The 14,060-nt window shown below is 37.6% G+C and overlaps 2 protein-coding genes across 2 annotated transcripts; one reads left to right on the top strand and one right to left on the bottom strand.

The window, feature by feature from the left end:
• Positions 1–1,461: 1,461 nt before the first annotated feature.
• Positions 1,462–2,851, top strand: LOC105125197 (C2H2 and C2HC zinc fingers superfamily protein). Its single transcript, XM_011025540.1, has 4 exons — positions 1,462–1,779; positions 1,921–1,981; positions 2,096–2,170; positions 2,527–2,851. The coding sequence occupies exons 1-4, from the start codon at positions 1,579–1,581 to the stop codon at positions 2,634–2,636; spliced, it is 447 nt and encodes a 148-aa protein (XP_011023842.1). The 5' UTR covers positions 1,462–1,578; the 3' UTR covers positions 2,637–2,851.
• Positions 2,852–2,980: 129 nt separating this feature from the next.
• LOC105125198 (ABC transporter G family member 29-like) lies at positions 2,981–10,756 on the bottom strand. The gene is made up of 11 exons (XM_011025541.1): positions 9,860–10,756; positions 8,802–9,009; positions 8,336–8,489; positions 7,743–8,231; positions 7,339–7,619; positions 6,998–7,230; positions 6,696–6,836; positions 6,292–6,546; positions 6,040–6,214; positions 5,108–5,744; positions 2,981–4,901 (listed from the first exon to the last, which is right to left on the bottom strand). Exons 1-11 carry the CDS (start codon positions 10,469–10,471, stop codon positions 3,128–3,130), a joined length of 4,959 nt encoding a protein of 1,652 aa, XP_011023843.1. The 5' UTR covers positions 10,472–10,756; the 3' UTR covers positions 2,981–3,127.
• Between the last annotated feature and the right edge of the window lie 3,304 nt (positions 10,757–14,060).

Genomic DNA, 14,060 nt, shown 5'->3' with positions numbered 1-14,060 from the left:
TAAAATATAAAAATAAATATAAAGTAAAGTGTTTTATCTTTTTTTTTTTAGAATTTGTTATTTTTCGTGACTTTTTTTTTCTTATGGTAAATGCATTTCCCCAAATCTTATTAAATTCACTTTGATTTTTTTAAAATAAAATTAGAATTAATTTGATCAATTTACTAAATAATATCTAAATTCTAATTAAAAACTAAATTAATTTTTTAAAAAAGTTTCAAAACAAACTTTTAAATTTCTTTTTTATTAATTGAATCCTTGCACTCAGTGGATCCAATTCCATTATAATTTCGAACAGTCCTCTCCAGCACCAACAACAACAACAAAAAATTACGAGTTGAAAAGATAAAGCCTTTAACATCTAACAAAAACATATTAAATAATACATGGCATCTTTATGACTTTTATTTTATTTATTTATTATTTTTGGTTTGCATGAAACTTGCGTTTTATTTATTTATTTGGGTTGGTTTATTGGACGGTGGAAATAATTGGAATTTTGAAAATAAAAAAAAAAAAAAGATTTGGACAGACTCGAGCACCATACAAGGGCAAGCAAAGTACAACAGTTCTCACATTCAAAGGTAGAAATCATAAAGGAAAATACCATTATACCCTTGAAAGAAAGAGAGGCTGAAGAGCTCTGCGTAAAGTCAATGGGTGCTGGGAGGGTTAGGCAAGGATGCTTTGATGTGCGGTGGGACCCAATGAGAGGCATGTTCGGACAATAATGTATAGCTTGTAGGGGCCTACCCTAGTTCAAAATCTAGACTTTCCCATCTTTCAAACTCTTAGGCCGAAATTCTTAACGAGGGTGGGGTCCATATGTCTTTTTAAAAAACACTTCTTAATTATAAATATATTAAAATAATTCCTTTGTATTTCCTCAAAATCTTTTATGTTAGAACACTAAAATCATAAAATAAACATGTAAGAATATTATTTTAAAATGTAAAAACAAGTACAATATTAAATATGCACTGGACAGACATGGAGTGTTTTTCTATGTTAGTTTAAATGTATTAAAATTAATGTCTATTTTTTCAACCTAGCCATGTCTGTTAATTTATGCCGTGAATTCATTTCAAAATATTTTTAGCAGCTAAATAACAAAATACATTTATTATATATATATATATATATATATTGTGCAGAACATAAATATAGCCTTCTAGGTTTTTTGGGTTTTGAAATAAAAATATTATTTTTGTAAATTTCAAAAAAATATTTTCTTTCTTAGTGGTTTAAGGGATATTTTTATCTACCAAGTGAGAGAATCCTCCCAATCTATACGAATAAATGATAAAATATCCCTAAAAAATATAAGTGAAATAAAAAATTTCCATCTAAATTGAAACCTTGATTTATTTATTTTTTAAAAAAAGATGATCCGAGAATTAAAAAAAAAAAGATCATAAAAAAGAAAAGGGCTATAAAGCCCAAGAGTAGACCGAACTAGCCCATCTTCTTCCCGCAAACAAATGAGCAGTGAAAGTAGTGGTGAACCAGGCAGCACAGCAAAAGCAAAGGCTGCTACCTCTCTTTCTCTAAATCTGTATAGGCAAAAAGAAAGAAAGAATGCCCGTAGGGAAATACTACTGCGACTACTGCGACAAGCAATTCCAAGACACCCCACATGCTCGAAAGCGCCATCTTCAAAGCTCCTCTCATTTACGCGCCAAATCTCTCTGGTCCAGCAGCAACAGCAACACCCTCAATTCCAATAACACTGATGCTGGTGGCTTTGTTAAGGGACTCTGCAACCGCTTTGTCAAAACGGTATTATTATATTTTATATTCTCTTCAAATTTATGAGTTCAATTCTTTGCATTTGCTATGATCAATCTTGGGTTGGTTGGATACTTTGATGTGTTCTCTTGTTTTCATTTAAAATGGTGGTGCTTCTTTGTGGTTTTGAAGGGTTTTTGTCCTTATGGAGATTCTTGCAAGTATTTGCATACTAATTTTGCTACTAGTCAAGGTAAAATTTTTGCTTTTATGGAGTATTATATAGCTGGGAATTAAGTGATTAATCTGTCATGGAAAAAGATGGGATCTTTTTAGTGTCTAAGGATGTGTTTGTTTTGACATTTAGGAACTGCTTTCAAGGATAATGTTCAGTCACCAACTATGCCTGGAAATCAATTGGCTGGGGGCAATTCTTTTGCAGGTACGTTTGGAACTAAGCTTTGGAGGATTGTTAATTCATGATCTTTTGCTGTTGAATCTACTTGGTTATTTTATTCAAGGTTTTATCCTCTTGTGTTGTATGGAACCATTTTTATTGAATCTTGTGTTGTATGGAACCATATTCAAAGATTGAATCTTGTGTTGTATGGAACTATATTCAAAGATTGAGTTTTTAGAATATATATGTTAGTGATGATGATGCGGGTGTGAATCGCATGGTAAAACTGTCGCTGTTTTCCTATAATGGACAATTATACTGGTATATCTAAGCCTTATAAATTCCTTCTTTTCGTTACTGATTTTGCAGCTTAATTTTGGCAATGTCCTGATTTGCAGGTGTTGCGGTGAGAGAGAGCATGGGAATGTCCTGGGGTAACCTGCCTCCATCACTAAAGCCTCCTCCAGATGGTGGTTATCCGCCCTTTCCGTTCCTGGATTGGGGATAGGTCTTTTTTCTGATTTGGGCACTGCTTTTTTTTTTTTTCTTTTTTTTTTTGTGGTTATGATAAAGTAAATTTTTACCTATCAACTACTTGATGTATCATCATCGTTTGCATAGTTCCTTGATTGAATCAAGGTATGCTTTGCTGTGTAAAAATGTTAATTGCTTATATATTACAATAACTGGAATTTGAATATGATTTCATCCTCTCCTTTGTAAGTCTTTTGTGGATTGCAATAATTTTAGTGATCTTTCTTAGATGTCTTCCATTTCCTGTTTTTCTCATGTAATGCTTTTGGCTTTAGTGGTTATATTTGGATTTATTAATGGTATCAAAATATGCACATTCTCTAGCCAGCTTCCATTGAAGATTAGGCAAGCATTGGGTTGTGGACAAGGATACATATAGACCAAATGAATATTGTTTTAAAAAAGTGAATATACATGGAGAATCTTGTTCAGCGATCTTGCCCCCATCTGATTCTTACAATGGATCTATGATTGTGGAGGGGAGTTGTGCTTCAGCACAGTAAAGAAGATGAAGGCTAGACTGGCAAACAGTACACACATTGCAGACAATTTCAGTATGTCTGTTTCCATCCTTCCATGATCCAAGCTTCTTAACAATGCCAATTTATCCCAAACATACGAACCGTCTGGAAACCTTGGGCAACCACAATTTGCTGCACACTCCTTTGTATTGCAGTAGAAACTGATAGAGGTCATCATATTCATTGTTAATTGGAATGGATTGCTCCAATACACCCATCGGTAGAACCTGATGTCGGATAGGACAACAACTACACCAGAAGCTGACACCCACATTGATGTCACAATTGACACTGCAAATGCGGCTAGTGTTGGCAGCGGTGCTAGGAAAGTTATCATCATCCCGAAATATGTTACACACAAAGTAAAAATGAAGAGCACTAACCAATACTGTAGGAATTCTGCCATGGATCCTGTTCCAATTCCTGCCATACCATTCCCTATCCCTACAACTGCAAGTGTAGCAATGAAAATGTATGGGATCTCACCAACTGCCCATGATACCGGGTAAAATACTGGAAGATACATTCCAGCCCTTTTCTCCCGGAAATAGACTAACCTGTCTGTGCCAATCTGGGGAATAACATTGTTAGCTGAGATCACTCCGATGAGTAAAACTTGCATGTATATGTATAGCATACGTGAAGTTGCACCATATGTGTCCTTGTATTCAATTTGATAGTACAAGGATCCCATCAAGAGTCCAATCATTATGCAGCCTATAAGTCTACCATATGTGTACTGCACGTTCCTCCACAAGAATCTCTGTGTTCTTAACAAAACCCAAATGGCTTGCTGTGAATATGGAGCTGAGTAAGTAGAAAATTGATCCTCTGATGCTCTTTCCTTTATCAATTTCTTTGCATTGCTGATTGTTTTGCTGTTGATCTCCTGCAAAAAACTAGTTTGATATATCTCTGCGTAATTTATTTGCGGAGTTTGTCCCTTTCGTATACCTAAGCCAAGAGCTCTCATAACAAAGTTAACTGGAGTTGCATTTTCAGCGTAACGAGGGGCCTTCGGGATTGATGTGAAATACTCCAGCAACTCATTGCAGTTATATCCTACCTGGCCAAAATATGCTTGATGCCCTTCTTCTGTTAAGATGAGAGCCAGGTCGAAAGAGGACAGTATCCGTCCATTAGCATGTGTAAGAGAGGCGATAATGACTCGACCAGAACGGGACACTTTAGATAGAACATTGAGGACAGTTGAAGTTCCTGTGGTATCAAGGCCCGATATTGGCTCTTCTAGAAAGATAATGCTTGGATTTGCAGCCATCTCAACTGCAATTGTTAACTTTTTGGCTATTTCAAATGTCTTTCCAGTGGAGTCGCAGAGGGAACCTACAAGTTGGTTCGAATACGGAAGTAAACCAAGCTGGCTGAGGACCAGCTCAACATGGATGTTACGCACCATGGAGCCAACTTCTTTTCCTAGACGGAGTGCAGCGCTGAATTGAAGAGATTCACGTATAGAGAGGTAAGGTTGATGGGCATCAAGCTTCTCAACATACCCAATTAACCGACAAAAGGGAGCTCCTGGTCTGAAGCCATTTGCCTGTAGGTTGCCTGTACAAGGGACCCTACCAGCCAGGCATTGGAGCAGTGTGGCCTTATTTGTTCTTGTACCACCTAGTAAAGCTAGCATGTTCTGGGGTTCGGCATAGCCTGTGATATTGCTGAAAACTGAGCTCCTTTCTTTATTTCCCTCGTTGTACCTGATGGATGAATTATCATGTCAATACATATAAATGGAATGCAGGAACCATCCTTTTCGTTTTCTACTTCAAAGTTTTTTATTAGGTTTAATATTTTAGATGATCATGGATTAGTTAAAAAAAAATCCAAGTTGGAGATGGTTTAGGAGCACCATAAAAAGAGCTGAGATATGGAGTTTTGGTTTCAAATGGATGATAAGGCTCACCTTGTGAATGACAAACCCTCAAATAGGAGAGTCACTGGCTCCACAGGAATTCCTAGCCCGTTCTTCTCTATATCCACACGAAATTCCTCCATCCATGTATCAACTGTGCCGTTGTTCTTCATTGTTCTGTAAATTGTCCCTGAATTTTGCGGTGAAGGATATGTGGAAGCATCATATTTTTCAGAATTCTGACGGAAACTGTAGTTAGATTGAGATTCACTGTCTGCGTCTTCTTCATAATTGTAAACCGTGGTTGACTTTCTGACATAGGGCAATGACCGGCTTGTCTCCACAAATTCTATGTTCTTTAGCCCTAATAGTGTCAAGATATTAGCGAAGGCAATCCATCCTAGCAGAATGACATAAGGTAGCCAAGGTCTCTTAGAATCTTCAGAAAGCTCATGAAAGGTCAGGTATGCTTTCCCAACTGTCATTGTTGGGAATTGGTCACAAAATGGGAGTTGGCCAAGGTAGTTGGAGCAAGGATCTGGGTAACCCTCAATGAATTGGAACCTGCAGAAGGAGACGTTAGCCCAGTGAACTGGGTTCACATACATGAGCCATTTCCAGTAATTTGGCATGCTGGATGGGTAGATCAAAAATCCACTGAAGAGTAGGAAGATTGAGACTAGAAGACCTGCAGAAAGTAAATGCAACTGCATTAGATGGCTATTTGTTTCTGACTGCATCAACATGGCAGTTTTCCCCTAAGACTTTAAGTCGAGGACACATGTTTGTGAATGGCTACATTGCCTTCATTAAACACAGCATGAAGACCTTTGCCTCATGTCTTTATAAGTCCTGATGCGAGGAAAATGAGAAAAAGTTGGCATGGTAACGAAAGTATGCTGTTCAGGTGTTAGACGGATAGTAGATAATGGAGAACCACATAAATAAATAGTGAACGCCTTTTGTCAAGATAAATGAAGTACCTGCCAAAGCATTCCCAACCTCTGGAATTGAAGAGATGGTACTTAGAAAGAAGAAGACTGATGAACCAAAGTATGCCACCAGGAATAGGAGGGCCAGATACGCAAATAATGGTGACCCTTTTCCTGCCATTGATAGCCCGGCAAGAAAATAAGCAAAGAGAGTGTATATCAATGCCTGCAAGGATTAGGATATTTAGGTTATATGAGAGCTATGACTGATTCAGCAGAGGAATAGAATTCAACGAAGAGTACTTCTAGGAGGGTCTGTGGGAGATTGACTATGCAATTGGCAACTATGTACGATGAAACTCTGAAGAACCTCTGTGCCTTGTGCTTGTAAAAGATTGGCCTTTGGAGCATGTACAGAGGAAGCTGCACCAGGTTTATGAGCATTATGTTCATGGTGGATACAAACCCAAGAGCCCTTATTGAGTTCATTTTCTGTTGGTTGTATTGACCCCCTAGTTTGTAGAATAGTGTTCCTGCAAAAATGCCTAGCAGAACTACCTGTAAAGTTCAAGGATGAATTAGTTTCTAAGTAAGATGCAGAACGTATGATACTCTAAATCGTTGTGGATACTGTAGAATGACATGGTCAGATAAGTTCCTTTAATCTGCATGAGCAGGAAAGCTATGGAGCATATGGTAGTATTAACCTGGAGAAGCCTTAATTTGATTAAAGCATGAAGCCTTTTGGTGATCTTGATTTGCCTTTTGACGAGAGTTTTGGTGGATTTCCACCATGTTTGAACAAAAGGCCCTTGAAACTGCTCCCATTGGGATTGGTACTCCTCTTCCTACATAATAGATCATTCCGGCAAATCATATCAAGCAATGTTGTGATTGATTTCTCATATCAAGTATTCTGTAATTTTTTTCCTTATTACTAACTAATGGGACTTAATAATCACATTTTCCTCACATTGGTCCACTTTGTTGTTGAGTGGTTTGCACTTACCTTTTCTTTGTAACGCTCCACCTGGAGACGAATGCAACCTTTTTTCTGCTTCAATATAGAGTATACATGTGAGGCGCGTTCGTGTTGGATTCTTTGGGGCTCAACAGATAGGTATTGCATTTCTTCTTTGTTCAAAGATATTGCTGTGACTACATCTCCAATCTGTACTCTTCCTGTACTCTCTATCCCCCCTGAATGTCCGACCTTTCTGGAGAGCTTGGCAACTACTAATTCTGCAACCACTCAGCTTGTAAGTATGGTGTGTTCTAATGAGTGTCAAATTGGATTGCACAGAGCTTATACCAACAGTTTCCTGATTCGTTGTCAACTAGCTTGTTTACCTGTTTCTCGACTTGACTGGGCATGAGCTGAGAGGTGGTGTTTGGATGGTCTCTTAAGGGACAATCCTAGTCCAGGCTCACTTTCTACCCAATAGGTATACTTCACGTCATCTTCATCAACAATTCTCATTATATCGTTGTAGTGATCTGAAATCTTATAGCACGCCACAAGTTCATCTAGCGTAAATGGTCTTGTTCCTTGTTCCTGATACTGGTAACCATTTCCAGCTGCAATGTCTTCGAGAAACTCATTGGACTCAACATGGGAGGGCTTAGTGTACCTATAAAATGAAAGATATTGGTTTTTAGCATTATGCTGGATATATTGCTGTTATGAGAATTTTATTTATGCATGCAGGAATCAATTTCACTCAGCTTTAACTAGGCATACTCTGCAGACTAACCCAAGGTTGGAAAAGTAAGGGATAGCATCTTGACGAGGACCTTGGAACAGGACATGCCCATCACCAAGTAATATGATCCTATCAAAAAGATCAAACACCTCCTGTGAAAGTTGGGTGAGTGACATGATTGCAGAAGATTGCTGAATCCTGCTTATGGTTCTTATGGTGTCCACTAGATCATATGTAGCTGCTAAATCAGAACCTGAAAATGGTTGATCGTAAAGCATGACAGAATATGTTCCAAGAGCTAACTCGGCTGTTGTGAGCTTTTGGCGGTCAGTGTCAGAAATTTCTTCTCCTGCTAGTTTGTGTTGTATTTCCTTCAAGCTTAGAATTTCTAGCACATACTCTAGTACAGGATCCTGCCCCTCCACAAGTGCATGTGCAAAGAATTTTCTCATCTGAGGAGTAAAGTTCTCTGGTCGAATGCCCTGAGTACAGTCCCTTGCAAACTCGAGTGTCTCCCTAACTGAAAGAAATGGAATGTGCCTGCAATTGCACATGATTGAAGTGAAATGCTTATCTGCTTCTTGTTGCTATCGTCTCCGAACATATCATTTCACATGTTCATGTAATTTTGTTAGGAAACTTACTTGTTAAGCTGGCCATTTATGTATGCAATAAGTCTGCTCGGAGAAATCTCAGAGGTATATTTATCATTGTACATCACTGCTCCTTCCAAGATCAAGTTCTTATTCACTTTTACTCTCCCTGCTATGACTTCAAGTAGACTGCTCTTTCCACTTCCTGTAAGATTTCATTGGCAGAGGAACATCAAACAGTGTAAGCATCGTAAAATATGCTAATTACTTTGTGACAGTTTTAAGATTCCAGTTTTCTGTTCTACTGCAACACATTGAGTTTCATTGTGCTCATGATATTACCAACAATCCTTGCTCAGTGCTTTCTACGTTTCTATGGTTTGTATGAAAAGAAAAAAAATTTGAGATTTTTCACTATCAACTTTACTTTGTAACTTGTTTGATGAGAGCATAAATTTTGACCACTTCCACCATGAATTTCCTAGCTTGTCACATTTATCTGGTTTTGTAGACTTACCTGGTGGACCAAGTAAAAGGGTCATTGAGCCAGGCATAATATACCCATCCACACCCTTCAGAACCTGCAACCATGTTGAATCCTGTTCTCGCAGAAGAGTTTTTAAGGGTCCAACAAAGCATGTCACCACCTTATTCCCAAATGTTTCGTATGTGCCATCGGTAACGCGAAACTTCCTTGTCAACTTTATATTGGAAAACCGGACTACCTGCAACACATCCCAGTTTCTATTAAACTACATGCTTATTGACCAGGTGCGTGTCAATGGTCAGGTTGTACAGGCCTGACACTGTTACATTAGGAAAACGGTATAGGAGTTTTCTTTTAAATCTTTTTATGATTTTTTTGTCTGTCTCTTAAATAAAAGACATCTAAATAACAAGGATAGAATCACCTCATAAGTCATCAAGTTTTTTATTAATTAATTAACTAACGAAGTTTAACTGTTAAACATAGTCAAATTCTGAGACGTCTTAAGAAAAATTGTGAGATCATCATGAACTGAAAGAGACAAAAGTAGAAGCTCCAGGACAGCCAAAATGAAGATTCTAAACTAATGTTTCACATTCTTGTCTACTTCTAGCAATAACAAGAAAAATAATTGGTGTGGTTGTTCACCTTATTAGTAGATCATTCATCTACAAAAATGTAATGCTAGTGCATTCAAGGACATTAACATAAAGTCTAAGAGTCTGTCAGGCCATGGATGGAAAAATGATCTGAAATGAGGCAAATGAATGCTTCATGTTCACAGGCCTGAAACCTTTGAAATTGCATTTCTGTCTTTCTGATTTTCATCAGACTGCAGAGCAAAACTGACCCTTGTTAGTGCACATAAGCTTCCTTCTGATTCTTCCAAGGAGAATGAAGAATGTTGCTACTTGTTATTTCATTAACTTCTTATAAATCACAGTGAGATATGGTTAGACTTTTTAGAAATCACTGTGAGATATGGTTAGACTCAAGAGCTAGCTAGGATTCTTAGTGTCATCTGGTACCTTTCTGATAATCCTGGAGCCACCCTACAAGATAAGAGATATATAGAGAAAACTAATTACCTGTTGGGGGATAGGGGGTGTAATCTTTGCCATATCACGAAGATAACTAACAAAGCCATCTCTCAACAAATAATCCATTCCCATAAGGTCTTCACTCTTCCTCCTAACCCTATCAACTCCCCCCTCTTTTATTTCCTCCATCTCGTTTTCCTCCTTACCAACAACCTTGCCAGCCTCTTCTCTCAATCCATGCCTCTTCATACTCTCATACATTCTCAGGGCGACATGCCTAGCTGTTTCAGGTGATGCATTCGCAATCTTACATCTTATTTCTGGTGATGCCCCGCTTGAGAATACAGGCGTATTAGCCCTTGTTGTAGCTGGTGTCACGGTGCCTTGAGTTGGCAATGTTATCACACTGTCTCCAACCTCAGAAGTATGTTTACTGCCGACTGAAGACGGTCTGCTTATCACAGAAATATGTTCACTATCAACTGATGACTCTCTTGTTGTCGGAGGAACATGTTCACTACCAACTGGAGACGGTCTTCTTGTTGGAGGAATACGTTCGATACCAATTAAAGATGGTGTTCTTGATGGAGGCTCACTAAATTTGGCATCATCCCGAGCCCACCACATGAAGCTTGGATGAGAGTTCAACTGATTGGTCATTTTCGGAATCTCAAAAGCAAATGGCACTTTGAGTCTATCCAGGTTGTATAGAAGTCTTAAGAAGAAATGATTATCCTAGGAGAGGTGAAGATTCAGGCATGGCATTGCCACAGACATTTTAATATTCTGCTGATCGAAGTGGAAGTCAGATCTCTCTGAATAATATAAACTCACTAGATCACCAGTTCTATATATTGTGAAAGGCGGCTGGAGAAACGCCAAGTGGAAGATGGAGGCAGAATGATTACAAGGGGATGAGGACAGACTGTTACAATAAAAGGAATAATGATAATCCAGGTTTTCTTTAATTTTGCATGCTTCAAAGGTCATTCACTTTGTTTAGCAATGATAATGACCATTGAACTGTAATACTAGCAGGCTAGTTGTTACCTACAAAACCCTGAATGATTTTTCTAATTATTATGATTTGTTCCTCCACATTTTCTAAATCAATCCTGGCTGAAACAAAAATGTTGACTGAGATCATACTTGTAAAACCCCTCCTTAGAGTCAACTCAGGATAAGGCCAATGTTTGGTAAAAAATTTCATCTTTAAAGTAGCGTTTTTGAACGGATTTCTTAGTTTTAAAACAGGAAATACATGGATTTCCTATCTATTTTCAATTCTTCAATGTCTTTAACCAAATGCCATCTAAATGACACCAATAACCAAACATATTCACTTTAACCCTTCACTACTAAAAACTTGGACAAATCCAACTAGAAAAACTGAAACGCTACAAGCTACTGGCTCGAGAAGTATCTAGATAATAGACTAATGGGTGCATGACATCAATCGACGTAGATAAAATACTACTATTTCAAGCCCCTTTTGATAGTGTCCTGCAGCCCAACACAAAAAAGAAAACAATAAATTGACATCATTTAAAAAAACAAAATCAATGAATTTTGTCTTGGTCACTAAGAGTTGTATTAACAATTTTAAAATTAAATGGCTGAATCTCCTCTTCACGAGGATCGTTTCTATTTAAATAAGAGTTGTTGTATAATTTATTTTGGTAAAAAAATATAAATAACTAATACAGTAACGATTAATATTCTAATATAGGTAAGAATAAACATATAGTTTAATGCACTAATTATGGTAAAATAAATCTTATAATTGCAGCCATAATTTTTATAATTCGGATCTATAATTTTTTCCACTGATATTCCCCCTCAAATTGATGCTGGATGATCAATAAGCATCAATTTGTCAACATGAAAGTGATGTCGGTGCTTGGAGAGAGCCTTAGTGAACACATCAACAGTCTGAAGAGTAGTGGAGATATGCAGGAGAGAGATAACACGAGCATCATATGCTTCACGAATAGAATGGCAATCCACTTCAATGTGCTTAGTACGCTCATGAAATACCAGGTTAGCAGCAATCTGAATGGCACTAGTATTATCTGCATAAAGTGGAGTAAACTCAACTTGAGGAAATCCAAGCTCACCTAAGAGTCCCCGAAGCCAAATAATTTTAGAACAGGCAGAGGACATAGCATGATATTCAGACTCAGTGGAGGACTTAGACACCCGATCTTGCTTTTTACTTTTTCAAGAAACAAGAGAGTTACCAAGAAATATGCACCACCCAGTAATTGAACGGCGAGTGTCAGAACAACCAGCCCAATTAGCATCACTATATGCAACCAAATGAATAGGAGAATCTATAGGGAAGAAAAGTCCTCGAGCAAAAGTGTCATGCAAATAGCGAACAATGCGACAAACAGCAGTCAAATGAAGATGTGTAGGTGCTTGCATAAATTGGCTAACTTGTTGAACAACAAAGAAAATATCAGGTCGAGTGATAGTGAGATAGTTTAGACTCCCTACCAGTTGCATATATAAAGAGGGATTAAATATAAAATCACCCTCACCACGATGATATTTAGCATTCACTTCCAAAGGAGTATCAACTGAATGACCTTCTTGAAGACCATCCAAAGCAATTAACTCTTGGATGTATTTATACTAATGTAGAAAAATACTAGTAGTAGTAGAATGCACCTCAAGGCCTAAAAAATACTGTAAAGGACCTAAGTCCTTCATATAAAAAGAAGAATGAAGACGTTCTTGAAGCTGAAAAATCAATGTAGTGTCAGTCCCTGTGATAACGATATCATCAACATATACCAAGAGCAAAACGATTCCTTTAGTAGTCTTGCAAAGGAACAAAGAGGAATCATATTGACTCTAGACAAAGGAGAAGCCAAGAAGTGTTGAGCGGAACTTATCAAACCAAACACGCAGTGCTTGTTTCAGACCATAGAGAGATCGTTTTAGCTTGCAAACATTAGCAGATGTTGTAGAAAAAAAACCTGGTGATGGAGTTATATATATCTCTTCTTGAAGATCTCCATGCAAAAAAGCATTCTTAACATCCATTTGTTGCAATGACCAGCCTTTAAAAGCAGCAATGGCTATAATAAGTTGTACAGTTGTCATTTTTGCCACAGGTGCAAAGGTTTCTTCATAGTTTATGTCATACTCCTAACGGTTACCGAGTGCCACCAACCTTGCTTTATATCTATCAAGTGAGCCATCAGACCATAACTTAATGGAATATATCCATTTACAACCAATGGGCTTGATGCCAGTAAGACATGGAATAATATCCCAAGTATGATTCTCCTCAAGAGTCTGAAGTTCTTCTTGCATAGCTTTGTTCCAGCATGCATGTTTAGTTGCCTGAGAATAAGAGGTAGGAACTGTAGTATCATTTAAAATAGCAAAAAAACTATATCGATCAGGAGGACGACAAATGCAGGAAGATCGTCGAAGAGCAACTGGGGTAGGAACTGGATCAGGAAGGATTTGTGATGCTGGGGGCTGTCTTCGTGAATAAACAAAACCAGGTTGATACCGCATAACTGGTGGTGAGATATCATCAAAGGTAGAAAGCAGAAAACCATTGGAACAAGGTATGTGTTGCTGAAAATAATACTCATGTTCAAAGAAAGTCACATTTCTGGATATACGCAGATGATTAGTAATAGCATCATAACATAAAAAACCTTTTTGACCAGCACTATAACCTATAAAAGCACATCTTGCTGACTGCGCTATAAACTTGTGACGCTCATGAGAAGGCAAGTGCACAAAGCAAATATAACCAAATGTGTAAATTATGGTAGTCAGGATGCATGTTAAAAAGATGATAGTAAGGAGAATCAAAGTTCAATTGTTGAGAAGGCAGACGATTAATCAAATAAACTGTAGTGGATAAAGCTTCAACCTAAAATTTAGGTGGAACTGAAGACTCTAAAAGCAATGTACGAACCATATCCAGCAAGTGACGATTTTTATGTTCAGCCACCCTATTCTGTTGAAGGGTATATGGACATGATCATTGCGAAATGATACCTTTCTGTTGTAGAAAAGCCTGAAATTTATGTGAAATATATTCACCACCATTATCAGACCGAAACACCTTAATGTAGGTTGAGAATTGTGTTTCAATATAAGCTAGAAAGGTTTGGAAAGCAGTGAAAACCTCATCTTTGGTGCGGAGAAAATAAATCCAAGTAAAATGACTGTAATCATCAATGAAGGTCACAAAATATTTATATTGTGCATCTGAAAT

This window comes from Populus euphratica, unplaced genomic scaffold (genome assembly GCF_000495115.2).
Source record: "Populus euphratica unplaced genomic scaffold, PopEup_1.0 scaffold28.1, whole genome shotgun sequence".
Taxonomy (NCBI): Eukaryota; Viridiplantae; Streptophyta; class Magnoliopsida; order Malpighiales; family Salicaceae; genus Populus; species Populus euphratica.
This window is presented reverse-complemented; position numbering and strand designations above follow the sequence as displayed.

What these genes read in the sequence shown, in the direction of transcription:
- LOC105125197 (XM_011025540.1), top strand. Translation starts at nt 1,579, where the DNA reads ATGCCCGTAGGGAAATACTACTGCGACTACTGCGACAAGCAATTCCAA. An exon ending in GCAACCGCTTTGTCAAAACG is followed by an intron (nt 1,780 to 1,920) that starts GTATTATTATAT and finishes GTGGTTTTGAAG; the next exon opens with GGTTTTTGTCCTTATGGAGA. An exon ending in TGGGGGCAATTCTTTTGCAG is followed by an intron (nt 2,171 to 2,526) that starts GTACGTTTGGAA and finishes CCTGATTTGCAG; the next exon opens with GTGTTGCGGTGAGAGAGAGC.
- LOC105125198 (XM_011025541.1), bottom strand. Translation starts at nt 10,471, where the DNA reads ATGACCAATCAGTTGAACTCTCATCCAAGCTTCATGTGGTGGGCTCGG. An exon ending in TCCCACAGACCCTCCTAGAA is followed by an intron (nt 6,215 to 6,291) that starts GTACTCTTCGTT and finishes TAATCCTTGCAG; the next exon opens with GCATTGATATACACTCTCTT. An exon ending in GGTTGGGAATGCTTTGGCAG is followed by an intron (nt 5,745 to 6,039) that starts GTACTTCATTTA and finishes TACTTTCTGCAG; the next exon opens with GTCTTCTAGTCTCAATCTTC.